At 40.2% G+C, this 14,794-nt stretch overlaps 1 protein-coding gene across 5 annotated transcripts in view; it reads left to right on the top strand.

Annotated features, from left to right (window-relative positions):
- Positions 1 to 8,194: 8,194 nt before the first annotated feature.
- The window catches only part of LOC131250749 (uncharacterized), an 87,303-nt gene continuing 80,703 nt past the window's right edge, over positions 8,195 to 14,794 (top strand). For 2 of the 5 annotated variants that reach the window (XM_058251038.1, XM_058251037.1), the window contains exons 1-4: positions 8,198 to 8,589; positions 9,588 to 9,742; positions 10,327 to 10,614; positions 10,933 to 11,062. In XM_058251038.1, coding sequence (XP_058107021.1) covers positions 8,537 to 8,589; positions 9,588 to 9,742; positions 10,327 to 10,614; positions 10,933 to 11,062 — 626 coding nt within the window. In that variant the 5' untranslated portion in view covers positions 8,198 to 8,536. Of the gene's footprint in view, positions 8,590 to 9,587; positions 9,743 to 10,326; positions 10,615 to 10,932; positions 11,063 to 14,794 lie in introns of all 5 variants that reach the window. The other 3 variants (XM_058251039.1, XM_058251036.1, XM_058251040.1) reach the window with 3 other exon arrangements.

Raw genomic sequence — 14,794 nt, forward strand, 5'->3', positions numbered from 1 at the left:
ATATTATGTTATCTCATTGACCCATATTTAATCCAATGGGTATGATGTGATCTTATTGGGATGCTATGCTTACTTTAATTTAATAAGTTTTCAAATGCCCAGTTGGAATATTACAAGTAAGCTGGACTCTATTACTAGTTTTCATTTTTGTCCATTAAGCCTAGTTTATATATGAAATTCAATGTAACAAAGAGGGTAATTAATAATTGAGAACGGAATTGGTGAATGTTACATCAATGAGAATTATTTTTGTAGTACTTTCTTTTATATGACTCTAAATATCAATTGAAATTGTTGGAATTACATGAAACCTAACGAGTACTAATTAAGTAAACTTATGGACTTTAGATTCGGGTTTTGAGTAACTCTAGTCATGCATCTGGATTTTGGGACGTAACACTACATGATATAGGGTCTAAATGATGGCCATTTTCAAAAAACATAAATAGGAACCATCTATTTTCAAAACCATTGCTTAAGTTATTAGCACCATAAAATCAAACAAATGTATTATTACAGACAGGATAAAATATGAGCACACATGATATTAAATGATCAAACGATCTAAGGAAAACAAAGACATTAAATGTTTTTTCTCACTTAAAATGAACATTAAGCAAGACTTTCCATTTTGTGGTTATCCATTGAAACACTATACTTGTAACATCCTTTAATGAGATTACTTTTCCTACCATGTGTATGTACATAGAGATGGGCGAGTGCTAGGCCATGAAAACTCGATGCAAAGAAAAAGGTACCATGTATTGCTAGGTGGAGAGACTGCAATAATACTGGTTTGATTATTTATAATAGTGGATGCTATTGTTATGATATTCAAACCATTGGTATTATGGGCCCTACTACTAAAGGTTTCTGCAACAAAAATTCCCCCTACTTGTAGCTGACTAAAAATTTAAAAAAAAAAAAACAGAAACTAATAGTTCCTATGCAATTAAAAGACCACATATCTTAGAGCTAAGATTTACTGATCATGGGGATTTTAGGTGCATCAATTATTAATAATGGGTCCCATTCTATTTACATTTTGGATAATTGAACATTGGAGTACTCCACATATATAAACTAAAAGCTGAACAAATATATTATGTTACGATGAGTTTTAAAAAAATGTCCTTAAAGCCGGACAAACTTCCCAGGGCCCATATTAATGTTTATTTGCCATCCAACCTGTTGATAAGGTCCCACAAATCTAAAGGGAAAAAAAATGAATATCAGCTTGATGCAAAACCTTTGTGACCTCAAGTATGCATAGAACATTCATGTAAAAGGTGGGAGCGGAGTACCTATAGCCCCATCATGGGCCACCACGATATATGTAATCTACATCCATGTTGTCCATCCATTTTGCCATATCATTTTATGTCATGAGCCAAAAAAAAAAGAAGTAGGTGCAAATCTCAAGTGGATCATTTTGTAGGAAACAGTGGTGATTGAATGTGTCACCACTAAAAACTTCCCAAGCCTCATCTTAATGTTTCCGTAGTGTTTATTTGCTATCCAATCTGTTGATAAGGTCCCACAAACCAGGATGAATAAAAAAATAAAAAATAAATATAAATATAAGCTTGATCCAAAATCTCTGTGACCCACGAGAAGTTTTTAATGGTCAATGATCACTGTTTCCTTTGGCGTGGATCTATTTCATTTTTGGGGTCATAACCTACAATGATTTAGAAAAACAGCTGAACGGCATAGATATGTAATACATACATCAAGGCCAGGACAGCACCTAATCCGCTCGCATAAAATAAAAAAGAAGGGGGATATACTCAAAAATCAAGATGGTCCCCTCATCAGGCAGATGCCCCATTAGGAACATCTGATGGTTTGACTCAATGTAGGCGGTCTAGTTTTTATGCGGGGAATGATTCTCCACCAAAAGTTGGAGAATGGCTTCCTGTCCATCCCTTTGCACTTTATTGTTTTTTTTTCTTTCTTCCTAGCATTGATTCGATAGTCATGATCATCCACACAAAGTGACGGCTGAGAGGAATGTCAAGGAAATCAAAGGTAGATCTCACATGGGTGCAAGGTTCAAATGAACTATGTTTTTTCACGTAATTAATAAGGGCCGTCCATTTTCCAAGCCATTGTTGGGATGGATAGCCTAGTTAATTTTTGAGAGGGATGGACAATTAAAACGTAGGCCATTATGATCAAACAATTTCCGGTATAATAAATTTGGCCCAATTTCGGTTTGGATCTTCAGAGTATCTTATCAAATCTATTTTTTTAAAGGTTGGATCCGTAATTGAAGGCGGGTAATCTATATCACCATTTCATAAAATGTTGATTGGACGGATGAGATTCAAATTAGAATGAAAGCAGTAAAAGGTGTGTCCTCGCGTGATGGAGGATCCACATCAATGAGGCAAAATTTATTTTTTTTAATATAATAAATATTCTCTGCCTTCATAATCATTGATCGAATGGCTAGGATCATCCCATCAACGCAACTTTCGAGAGGGTCGAGCAATCAAAAGTGGGCCACACGTCATGGACGGTTGTCGTTTTCTTCCCTTCCACCATTAAGCTTAAGTAAACCGTTCATAAAAAAACAGTAACGATTAAATGCCTCTCTCTAAAATCTTTCGGTAACAGAAGTTATGGGTCAAGTTGATATTTATGATTTCACTTAAGTTTATGTGATCTTATGAGCAGGTTGTATGACAAATAAACATTATAATGAACCTTAGGAAGGTTTCAATGGTGAGGTCCCATGGTGTGGTCAACTCTAGCCTTCAATCCACCTTTTTGGGCTTATGTCCTAAGGGGCCGTTTGGCCTGGCGGACTGGAAGGGATTAGATGGTATTGGAAGGGATTGGAAGTTAAATCTCAGGATTGGCCAGGCGTGCTAAACAGACCGGGCGATCTGATCCCCGGATTTAGCAATCCCATGGATCTTAAGACAATCCACTGACAACACCATCATTCCCTTTAAATCCCATCCAATCCACCCTAATCCGTTCGAATTTGCCAGGGATGTGTTCGGTTGGAGGGATTGGAAGGGATGAAGAGGTTTAATCCCAGGATTGGTGGGGCGTGCCAAATAGATTTGATATAGCAATCCCGGGATATAACAATCCCATGGATCTTAGGACAATCCACTGACAAAACCATCATTGCCTTGAAATCCTAGCCATCCACCCTATACCAGTCAATCCCTTCCAATCCACTCATCCAGGGCCCTAAAATAATATTTCAAAATGAACAAATTTGGGTTTATGTTCTAAAATAATCTTTCAAAATGAATACATGGCTTGGAGAAAACACATATATCACAATGGGCGGACCTTCTATCTAGCTAGTTATTGGTGGGAGGGGTACCAAATCCACATCTTATGTGCTGATTTCCCCACCCCGAGTTCATATATATACCTTTGCCTGGCCTCTACAAGGTCACAAAGATGCCCGTGACAAATCTTACTCCATCCATCTATTATGAAATACCATAATAAGATAGGAATTTAAAATTCAGGCAATTTCAAAACTCACGTGGGCCATACCCTACTAGATTGTGGGGATCAAATGCCCTGGGGTGGTAGAAGTTTTTGTATGAGGATGATATTTGCTTATGTAGTAGAGTTGTATATGAGTCGAAACGAGTGAGTTGAGTGCTCAACTCGAATTGACCAACGGCTAATCCCAGCTTGAAGTTGGCTCAACTTGGTCATTGAGTCTGACTGTCCAACTTGCCTCAATTTGGTCCATAGCTCGGGCCAGCTCAAGTCAAGTTCAAGTTTATGCTTTCGAGCTGACTTTTGAGATCGGGTTGCCAATCATGGACAGTGGCCAGCGGGGCAAGGGGAAGTGGCAAGTAGAGAGAGACGAGGAGGGAGAGTGAGTGAAAGAGTACTGGAGGAGGGGCTCGACTTGGTGCTCACCAGATCATAGGGCTTGGTCGGGGCTTTGGATTGAGAGGAAGAGAGAAATAGGTGGAATGGTAGGTTAGGGTCTAGCTGTCGGATGGGCACTAGAGAGAGAGGAGAAAAGGGTGATGGGTCATGGACGTGCGCTGGACAGAGAGGAGAAATGGCTAAGAGGGGTTTTTGTTTTTTGAAATTAAGGTTCTGGACGATTGACTGGTATTTATATAAGATCAAACAAATTGAACTTGATCTAAGTTGGGTTCAGGCCAAAGACCGGGCCAAGTCGAGTCAAGTTCAATCCAACTCGTACTTAGCTCAAATTTTTTCGAGCTCCAAAAAATTTGCTCAACTCAGTCCAAACCCATCTTCGAGAGCTGAGTCGAATCAAGCTTTATCGAACCAAGTCAGGTGACTTAATCAAGTTGACTTGATTTACGCACAACTATATCATGCAGTTTATAAGCGTTAATAACCTCCATTAAGTGTTCGATGGCATATAAGTATAGGAAAGTGTCAACAACGTATGCTTATGTTCTCGCTATTTAATTCTATGTTACAATTGAGTCTTGGATGGCCAATTTTTATAACCTTGTTATATTAGTCTTTCAAATCAAATGGATGAAGTGGATTTGACAAGACATTCTTTGGCCCCACATAGCTTTGGGCATCATGCTTGGTCAGAGGCAATTCACTTCCATTGTGAGGGAACCAATTTGGTACTAGCCCACTGCCACCTAATTAGAGACAGACAGTCCTAAGAAGAGCTATGTGAGTCCTTGATGTATGTGTTTTATCCGGACCGTCTTTCCAAAATCATATTATGGCATGGCCAAAACTAAGCCTAGGTGCGACCACACCACACCACCGCATGAAAAAGTAAGATGGATCACCTACTCTAAAATGACCTGATGGAGCATGGAAGTTTTGGATCCAGCTGATATTTAAATGACCTGATGGAGCATGGAAGTTTTGGATCCAGCTTATATTTATGTTTTATCTTCATCGGCTGTCTGACCTTGTGAACAGGTTTGGATGGCAAATAAACATGGCCGTGGCCTAGGAAAGCTTTCAACCGTGGGTACTTATGTTACCACTCTTCCTGTCGCGTGGTTCACTTAGTCCTTTGATCTGCCTCATTTTAGGGATTCATACCATACAATGAAATTTCAAATTGGATGAACGGCGTGGATAACATAAAAACATCATGGTGGGCCCCACAGACCAAGACCTGGTGGGGTAGTCCTCGCCCAGTTTTCAGATGCAAACGCCGGAGAAATTTACGACTGTGGACCCCACCCTTTATCCATTAGATATTCTTGAAGCAATACAAACTTAACATATGCACTTAAACCTCCTCGTAGGGGCGACAAATTCGAGGACAAAAATACCCCTCCTTTTCACATAAACGGATTGACTACTCCGCCTGCCACCCGCCAACGGTGGATCGTCGGTGGTCTGTGGACCCCACCATGATGTATGCTTTTCATCCATGCTGTCCATATATTTTTCTGGATCATTTTATTGTATGAGACAAAAAATGAGGTATATTCAAATCTCAAGTTTACCACATTACAGGAAACAGTGTTGAATGAGCGTAATGTCTAGGTTTCCTCCTACATATGGGATTTTGGTGTATACATATTCTGATGAAAATGGAGGAGTATTGAACATGATGTATTACAAATAAAACATCATTGTGTAGTGTAGCAAGCGTAATCGGATTGCGTACTGAGTTAGTCAGTACGCTCCCATTGTACTAAGTAAACTCGGTTGGCCCCACATTGAATGTATGTAGTATATCCACGCCGTCCATACATTTTTCCATCTAATTTTAGTAGTTTGGCCCTAAATTGAAGTATATCAAAAGATCAAGTGGATCATACCACGGGATTTAGTGGGCATAATGATTTCCACCGTTGAAACCATAGTGGGCCCAACAGTGATGTTTGTTTGTTATCAAACCTATTCATAAGATTATACAGACATGGATTAATAGAAAAAACAATTATAAGCTTGATCCAAAACTTCTGTAGCCCCTAAGAAATGATCAACATTAGAAGTTCAATTCAAAATTTCATTTGGTGTGGTCCATTTGAACATTGGATACGTTTAGATTTATCGGCTCAAGCCATGAAATTATCTGTTAAGTTTGCCCAGTTGATTGTTTAGTTTGCCCTTGCTCAATTTCATATTTGCCCCGTTCAATTTCATGTTTGCCCCGCTAATTTCTTAGTTTGCCCCGCTGATTTTCTAGTTTCCCCTGTTGATTTTCATGTTTGCCCCGCTGATTTTTATGTTTGTCCCGCTGATTTTCTAGTTTCCCCCGCTCAATTTCATGTCTGCCCTACTGATTTCCTGGTTTGCCCCGCTGATTTTCTAGTTTACCCCACTGATTTCCTAGTTTGTCTCGCTAATTTTCTAATTTCACCCGCTCAATTTCATGTTTGCCCCGCTGATTTTCTAGTTTCCCCTGCTCAATTTCATGTTTGCTTAGCTGATTTTCATGTTTGCCCCGCTTAATTTCATGTTTGTCCCGTGGAATTTCTAGTTTGCCCCGCTCAATTTCATGTACAGCTGAAAGTTGGGCAAGTTCAACCCAACTGACCCGAGATTGGGTTGGGCTTGGGCAGGATATATCGGGTCCGATCTCAAGCTTGGGCTATACAAACACCAACCCAATAAAACTTAGGTTGGGCTTGGGTTGAGGTCTCATGTTGCTCGACTCAACCCGAACCCAATCAATATATTAGTTACTCATAAATTATAATTGAGTGTGGATTGTTTGTGTAAAAGGTACACTAGTGATGTCGGGTCGCATTTGTCCACATCATTTCCAGTGACTCAAGCTAACAAGACATGCCGAATTTCTCTCTCCTAAATAGATTGTGTGTTATGCTACATGGCTTTTTAAGGGAGTAGTCCTATATTTTAGCTTGGTTTTTTAAAGACAAAGATGAAGTTCATTATGATGAATGATCACGTGTATAGTTAATAAAATCATACATACAAAAAGTAAGTCATATATTGAAATATAATAAATTATTGTAATAACGAAAATATTAGCACGTATACACCCGACCAACCCAATTAACCCGTTGAGCCCTCTTGGATTGGGCTTGGGTTGAGAATTTCCAACCCAAGATTAGGTTGGGTTGGGTCAAGGTTTAGGTATGGGAACCTTGGGTTGGGTTAGGGTTGAGCACCAACCCGAACCAACCCGCCCGACTTTCAGACCTAATTTCATGTTTACCCTGCTCAATTTCATGTTTCCCTTGATCAATTTTCTAATTTGCCCCACTCAATGTTTTCTCAAAGCGATCGTTTTTAATATATCGCAATGGAGAATTCTATCATTTATAGTTGAAAAGAAGAGTCAAAAGAGGTTTTCCAATCCAATATGATATTGGAAAATAACTAGGTTGGTTGGCTAAATTAGCTTCTCCTACCTCAAAATCATATGTGGTAAGTTAAGTAAATCGTTATAGTTTAGGAAATATGCTTGTTAAATAAATAGACAAGGAAATGAATTAAAAGATAGAAAAATATTTTTATATACTTATATATACATATTTACATAGTTATGTATTAGAGAAAAATGTAAAGGGGAAAAAGTTCTCCATGTAAAAAATAAAATTAAAAAAAATTAAAAAAAGAGAAAAAATTGTATAGCATTCCAATTATGGCCACGGTTATAATCCATAGCCATAGGCCCAGCTCTGACCCAATCGACCATGCCCCAACCTGGTCGACCCCAATCCGCTGGTTCTTTATTTTTTTTCTTTATTCTTGGTTGTAATCCTCACCGATTTTTGTGGGTCCTATTATGAGGTATGTGTTATATCCAAACTGTCTATCTATTTGGCGAACTTGTATTAAGGCTTGAGATGAAAAATAAGACAGATCTAGCTATCAAGTGGACCACACTGTAAATGGCAGTGGGTAATTGAATGTCTACCATTGAAACCCTTTTAGTGGCCATAGAAGTTTTGGATCATTATGAAATTTGTTTTTCCTCTTCATCCAGGTCTTTGTGACCCTATGAATGAACTTGGACGGGGAGGATTTCTCACAAACATCACAGTGGGCCCCACCTGAGGTCCCATCGCCGGACCGTACGTCAGCGCTCGTCTATGCACGCCAGCCAGAGGAAGGCAGGGGTATTTTCGTCCTCAAATTCGGTGACCGTACGAGGAGGTCTAAGTGCGTATGTTAAGTCTGCATTGCATCATAAAAACCACCGGATAAAAGGTGGGGTCCACAGCCGTAAATTTCTCGCAAACGCCTAGTCGCTGACTTGCATCCATGGTGGGGAGGGATTAAAAATCGGTCGGAGGCACCTGATTTCGTATTACTAGTGTGGTCCACCTAACCTAGTGCCCAGATTTCTCACACGCTTGCCTGTTTGACACGTGTTCTGTGCGTCAAGGTGCGTGTGGGGCTTGCTAACCTCAAAACCCCATCCCCAAAATCCCTGCTTGCCGAACCAAATCTCTCTCTCTCTCTGGGAATTCCCCGTTCTTCTTTCTCACAAACCCAAAACTAGGGTTTTACGTTTTCCAGAATCCTTTGATCTTACAACCGATCACACAACAATTAATTCTACTCTGCGGAGCGGAATCTCAGCCATCGATTTGGTCTCTCAACGATGCCAGACACGCATGCTCTCGTTAATGAGTTCGTCGCCAAGCTCAAGAAACGGTAACTCGGTTTCCTCATTCTTCTGAGATTTCCCATCTCTATTTTCTTATAATATTTTGCTTATAACCATTACAATGCGTATGGATGTTTGGGGTGTAGGTATCAAAAACAGGGGTGTAAATATCATTTTTTTCCACCTGAAATTTTATTGGGAGTTAATATTTACACCCACCCATATTGATAGATACACAATCCGATGTAATTTTTCTTGTACAATAGTACAAAGTTTACATATTAATGCAGGGGCATTTTCACACCGGGCTCGAGTGGGGTAGCCTGTGGGATGCGGGGACACACTTGGGGTGGGCAGCCCATGTGAGGCAGGCCCCACCTGTGGGAGGCAGTACCCATGTGATTTGGGGCCCACGAGGGTGGTTCGGCGAGGTCCTAACCCATGAGATGTGGGGCCTGGGCTATGAGATAGAGGGATTAATTCGCCATGCTCTAACAGTTTGAGCTTTTAGAGCAAGTGGTTAATTGTCCTGCATCACATATGCATTACCAAAAGTAGAAAATAGAGGGTTTATGTGTCAATCAGTGTGGGTCCAGATATCGCTTTCTGAGTTTGTGTTAGAGCTGTAAGAGGAAATATGCATTGTTCGATTGAGCAATTTTCTTATCAAAGAAACTGTATGCATGAGACGTGGCTCACCTTCTAGTTATCCAAACAGTCCATACGGTGGGGCACATTGTCGATGGGAGATACCCCAATATTCGTCCACATTGGACTATCCAATATTTCTGATAATTTCCAATTGAATGCAGACCATTCGCTGTAACTGACCATTTGCAGAGAGTAATTGGATGGCTAGGATAATCTGATTGGGGAGATACTGTGGCATGGGCTATCCCATGATGAGGCCCACTGGATGAATGGCATACTTAGTTTACTAAAGATGCACCCTGCCTGCACTGTTCCTGGGGTCGAACAATAAAACACATCTTTTTATCAAACATCATATAACACCATGTAATCTTGTTTATGTTTTGAATTGCAGCAAGATCGAGGGATCACATGCGACAGCTAGACACACGGCCGTTCTGCTTCGATCGGTGATCTCTCAGCAGAGAGTTCCGCATACAAACCAGGCTTCGGCTCTGATAGAGGCTGTAAAGGCAGTAGGAGAGCAGCTAATTGCTGCGAACCCTGTTGGTATGTTTTTTCCTTACCGAATTAAGGAATCATTTTATAATAGATGACAATTTCTCGTCATGAAATTATGTTGACAGAGACTGGCAAATATTGTTTTGCTATCAACTAATGAAAAAGATGTATTATTGTTGTTATTAATATATGAGCACAAAGATGATCAATGTGGCATAATCTGCAAAACTCGACCTTTCAACTTCGTTGTGTAGGCTGCTGTATATGTGGTATTAAAAAAGGGTACTTTTTAACAATCTAACCTGCAGTTGCATGAATGCATTTGTAATTGAGTTTACATGGGGCATGTATTTAAATAGCAGTTTTGGCATGTGACGCACCGGGGGAGTGAAACCGTTTTGACTCTCCCCTTATCAGTTTGTTTTGGTCCCATTTCAATCTGCTGATCCATTTTTTCTGTACCGAAACTGATAAGACTTCGACCAAACCTACTTGTGTTGGATGATATTTTAAACCATGATTTGTGGTTGCCATGTCTGGCACTGATGCACAATATTGTAGTCCAAATACATGGGTTTGTGTCCTTGGGTTATATTCTATAACTGTGTTGCCTTTGGGTAATGTGATTGCAGAACTCGCTGTTGGGAACATTGTGAGGCGTGTCTTGCATATAATTAGAGAGGAAGATCTTTCTTTAGCAACAACTGCTATTGGGGGCTTAAATTTATCTGCTGGAAGTGATGATGAAGATGATGCTGATAGAGATGACCAGCCAGTGCTATCTGCAGCAGCTGTAGCTGCTGCTTCCAGAAGCACTTTGCGTGCACCATCGTTGCAGACCCTTCTTGAGGATATACCTGACTCGGCAGCTGATCCTCACACTTCTTCTTCAGGTGGCGACTCTGAAGGAAAAAGCAAATGTAAGCTATCCAGTATTTTATTCCTTGTAAAATATAATGTAAAAGCCATCCAGGCATTCACCTCTTGCTTTTCTTTGTTGGGCTTATTGGAGGTAATCTAATTTCATAGTGAATATCCAAAGATGGATAGCTTATTATTGCCTCAGGAATTCAGTTCCTTCAGTGTTGACTATTCACTTTCTTTTGGTAATTAAAGTGATTATGTGAACGTTGAAATTGTAGAAATTCCACCGTATTAATTGTCATGGCTTTCAACCCTTAGATACTTGAAATGGTTTACAGGACCTTGATGTTGCATGATACCCTCTCCTTTTGCAGCGGGTGACAGGAACTCAAGGACCCGGAAACTAAAGCATGATGTTATTGAAGCTATCAATGAACTGATACAAGACATTGATACTTGCCATGAACAGATTGCTGAACAAGCAGTGGAGCACATTCATCAGAAGTATTCTCCCTCTATAGCCTATACTTCATAGATAACATTGATCGATCCCCTTGAATTCCTTTTCTGTATGTGAGGTGCATATAGTCTCTAAATGTCTTGGTTTGGTTTGGAGTAAATGTCAAACGTGCCAGTTGGCATAGTCATCATTCCACAAATTGTGTCAGTCTCAGTCTCACTCAATCATCTCCGTTTGTGCATGTAGTTTGATTTTGGTAGGTAAGCTTAGCTTGAACCTGAGACATCAATGTCAAGTGAAGCGTGCATTTAAAATTTTTTTTTTTCTAATTATTGTTTTTTGTTAGTCTTTCCATGCTTCATCATATTGTCACTCTCCATAGAGCATTTGTTTCTCTGGGTATGCTTTCATGCATGGATGTATAATGCATCTGTAGGGTAGGATTTTTAAAGTTCAAAAGAGGTCCCTGAAAATCCGGGTAATACAAGAACCCACCCAAAAACCAAAGACACAGTGGAGCTCCTAAGAGATACAAGAGAGGAGTCTTTGCCATGGAATATTCTAGCAATTCCCTCTCTCCAAATTCCCTAAAGAATTGCGAAAGGTAATAGGTTCCAAACAAGTTTTCCACACTTTGAAAATGGACAAATGGATGGGCCAACAATAGCATAAAAAGGACCTATAAGCAGACAACTGAACTTCGAGCATCTCAAAGAAACAGTCCCAAATGATTTGCGTGGACTGACAATGAGGGAAGACGTAATCAATTGACTTCTTCATCTTTCCCACACAAAGCACACATTAAGCATCACCATATTCCTCTTCTTAAGATTGTCAACAGTTAGGATTTTATAAGTTGTCACAATCCACACGAAGGCTTGAACCTTGGGAAGAACTGGGGCTTTCCACATATTGGTGCGTGGATAGCAACGGTTATTGGTTTCCTAAAAAAAAAGAAGAGAGAGAGAGAGAGAGAGAGAGAGAGAGAGAGAGAGAGAGAGAGAGCTTAGACAAACTAGTGCATCGTGAAGAATTAAGAATGATAAACTCCTCATTTCCCCATTATTGAAATTCCTTTGAAGAACGACACCTCACATTATGGAACCCCCCATGTCGTCATGATAGCCTGCAACATTAGCCTCATTAGCAATTTCTTATGAGAATAAAGATGGGAAAAATTGGCCAACTGGGTGTCTCCAATCCAAACATCCTTCCCAGAACTAGACCCTGTTACCATACCCAACAATGAAGTGAGTCCCTTCGCTAAACAAGCTGCCTACTTTTTCTGAAATTGAAGACTTCATGGTACTATGTGAACATTTGAGGATGCTTTGTGGTGTCGCATGGGGAGAACACTTAGTGTGGGAGATGAAACTCCATTGGTGATTTCTTTGCTAGTTTATTCTTCAAAGCCCTTATGATTAAAGGTGTTTTGCTTGCGTGCTTTGATTTGGGGCTCTCTAATCCCTCCTAAGGTGGGGGATTTTGCTTAGCCAGCTATGACTACCAAAATCCTCAACCTAGATCATTTAAAGAACAGGTAAAATAGACCACTAAGCACTTTTCATTAATTTTGAAGTCACATAATCATCATTGTCACCATCATCATCTCAGCCTTAACCCAACTAATTGGGGTTGGCTACATGAATCCTGTTCCGCGATTCCACCTTATCAAAGGCTATACCTTCAGTTAGACCATAGTTTATCAAGTCTTTTCTTACTACCTCCACCCACGCCCCTTTGGGCCTTTCCCTTGCCCTTTCATTCATTTTGAAGTGGCATGAGAAATCTAAGGTGCTTTCCTAATCATTTTTTATAGCTCTGAGTGTTTCAAGAGAATCTCAAAGAAGTTTATGAAGTTGGGTGTTTGAGCCCCTAAAGGAGGGTGAACCTCAGGCACTTGCTTCCTTTTGCTCTGCTAGGATGTTGTAGGGAAATGGACAATTGTATTGACGGGTGTTAGTTTTTCTGCGTTGAAGATCATCCAGAGGTTAGAAAGTACCATTGTCAAATAGTCATTATCAAGGAAAAATTTCAATAGAATTTCAGCTGTCGATGTTATTAGAAATTGGGGGTGGTTCGTAATGCTTCTTTAAATCAATATATTAGGGCCTGATGGAAATGTTTGCCTTCAGGGGTTTGGAAGCTTAGTGTTGATGGCTCCTCATTAGGAAATTTACACATGGTTTAAGTGTACTAGAGATATGGCCAAGCAGAGAAGAGTTTCTATAATTCAAGTGAACATTATGGTTGAAGAAGAGGACGGCGAAGGGGAGTGAAAGGTGCAAGGAAAAGAAATTCAAAGGCCCCTTTTTAGTTTTTGCATGCAAATGTGATCTGACATGGAGAACAAAGGATACATCCTTCGAGGAATATGGAGAGATTGTGGAGATAAATTTTTTTATTTTTATTTTTATTTTTATATTTTTAAAGGTAACTATTTTATTGAGAAGCTGCCACAACTGGAAAAGAATACAGTAAAAGAAAAAAACTAAGCACTCAATATCAAATTATCGCCCCAAAAGGGTGAGGAGGATACAAATATCTAGCTCCTTAAATTCCGCTGCTTATTCTAGCACCCAGCGAGTTGCCTTGCGAAAGACTGCCTTCGCTGCAGCCGCTTTGTTTTCAAAGCACCTGCTGTTCCTTTATCCCCAAATGGCCCATAGGCACACCATTGCCCCTAACTGCGAAACCACTTTTCCTTCTTTCCCAACTCCACTTTCATGCCATGTCGCTAGCAAGGAAGGCATTAATTCCGACATGACCCAAGAGATGTTAAGAGTTTTGAGAAAGAGCTCCCATACCGTAGTAGTAGGGGTGCACATCGAACCGGTAGAACCGTGGAACCGGACCAGAACTGATCCAACGGTCCGGTTTGGTCCGGTTCTAGACTGCGCTAGTTTCGGTTCCGGTTCCAAAATTTTAAAAACCGTTGGATACAGTTCGGTTTCGGTTTAGGGGCATGTAGAACTGAACCAAACCGTGAACCGAACCGTTGATCCAAACCGTTGACCCGAACCATGGATCCAAACCTTGGATCCGAACTTAAGATTAAAAAAAGAACAAAAAACCCTATCTCTCTCTCCCGCCGTCTCCCTCTCTCACGTCGTCTCTCACCTTATCTGCGTGCGGCTACCTAGCCCCTACCCAATCTCGTCTCTCGCCGTCTCCCTCTCTCTCGCCGTCTGTGTGTAGTTGCCCAAGCCCCAAAAGCAGTGTACATGTACATGTACATTGAGTTGGATGTTTGATGTGGTGCCTCTTTTGGGATGAAGCCTATCTAAAAACTACACTGATCAACATATACTAATTATTCGATATTGACCTTCAATTTGACTGCTGATCATTTCTTTCAACCATCATTTTAATGGCCACAGTTGGACTGTTAGAATGATCCATAATGGGCTCCAGAATTTAGACAATCTGACTTGATGTTCATGCGTGCCACATGTATGGTAGATAAGCCTTAAAACTATAGTTTTCTCCCTATGTCAAATGTCTCCTGCAAAAAAGGAACTAAATGTATGGACATGGAAAGCATGACGATCATCTAAAAAATGCAGGAAGAGGTCAAGCTGGGGATATTTCTGAAACAACTTTTAAACACACTGCAGGGCGTGACTCCATTTGTGGAAAAGTTTTGAATAAATATTTATCATTCTTAACCCTTCACAGTGGTGCTCATTTGTTTTGTGTTAGTAGATTATATGGTGGGTTTTACCAATTGGGCTGGATTTTACAATAGTCTGGTTCCGGATCGGTTCTAGGGTGCT

The sequence above is a fragment of the Magnolia sinica genome, chromosome 7 (genome assembly GCF_029962835.1).
Source record: "Magnolia sinica isolate HGM2019 chromosome 7, MsV1, whole genome shotgun sequence".
In the NCBI taxonomy this organism is placed as follows: domain Eukaryota; kingdom Viridiplantae; phylum Streptophyta; class Magnoliopsida; order Magnoliales; family Magnoliaceae; genus Magnolia; species Magnolia sinica.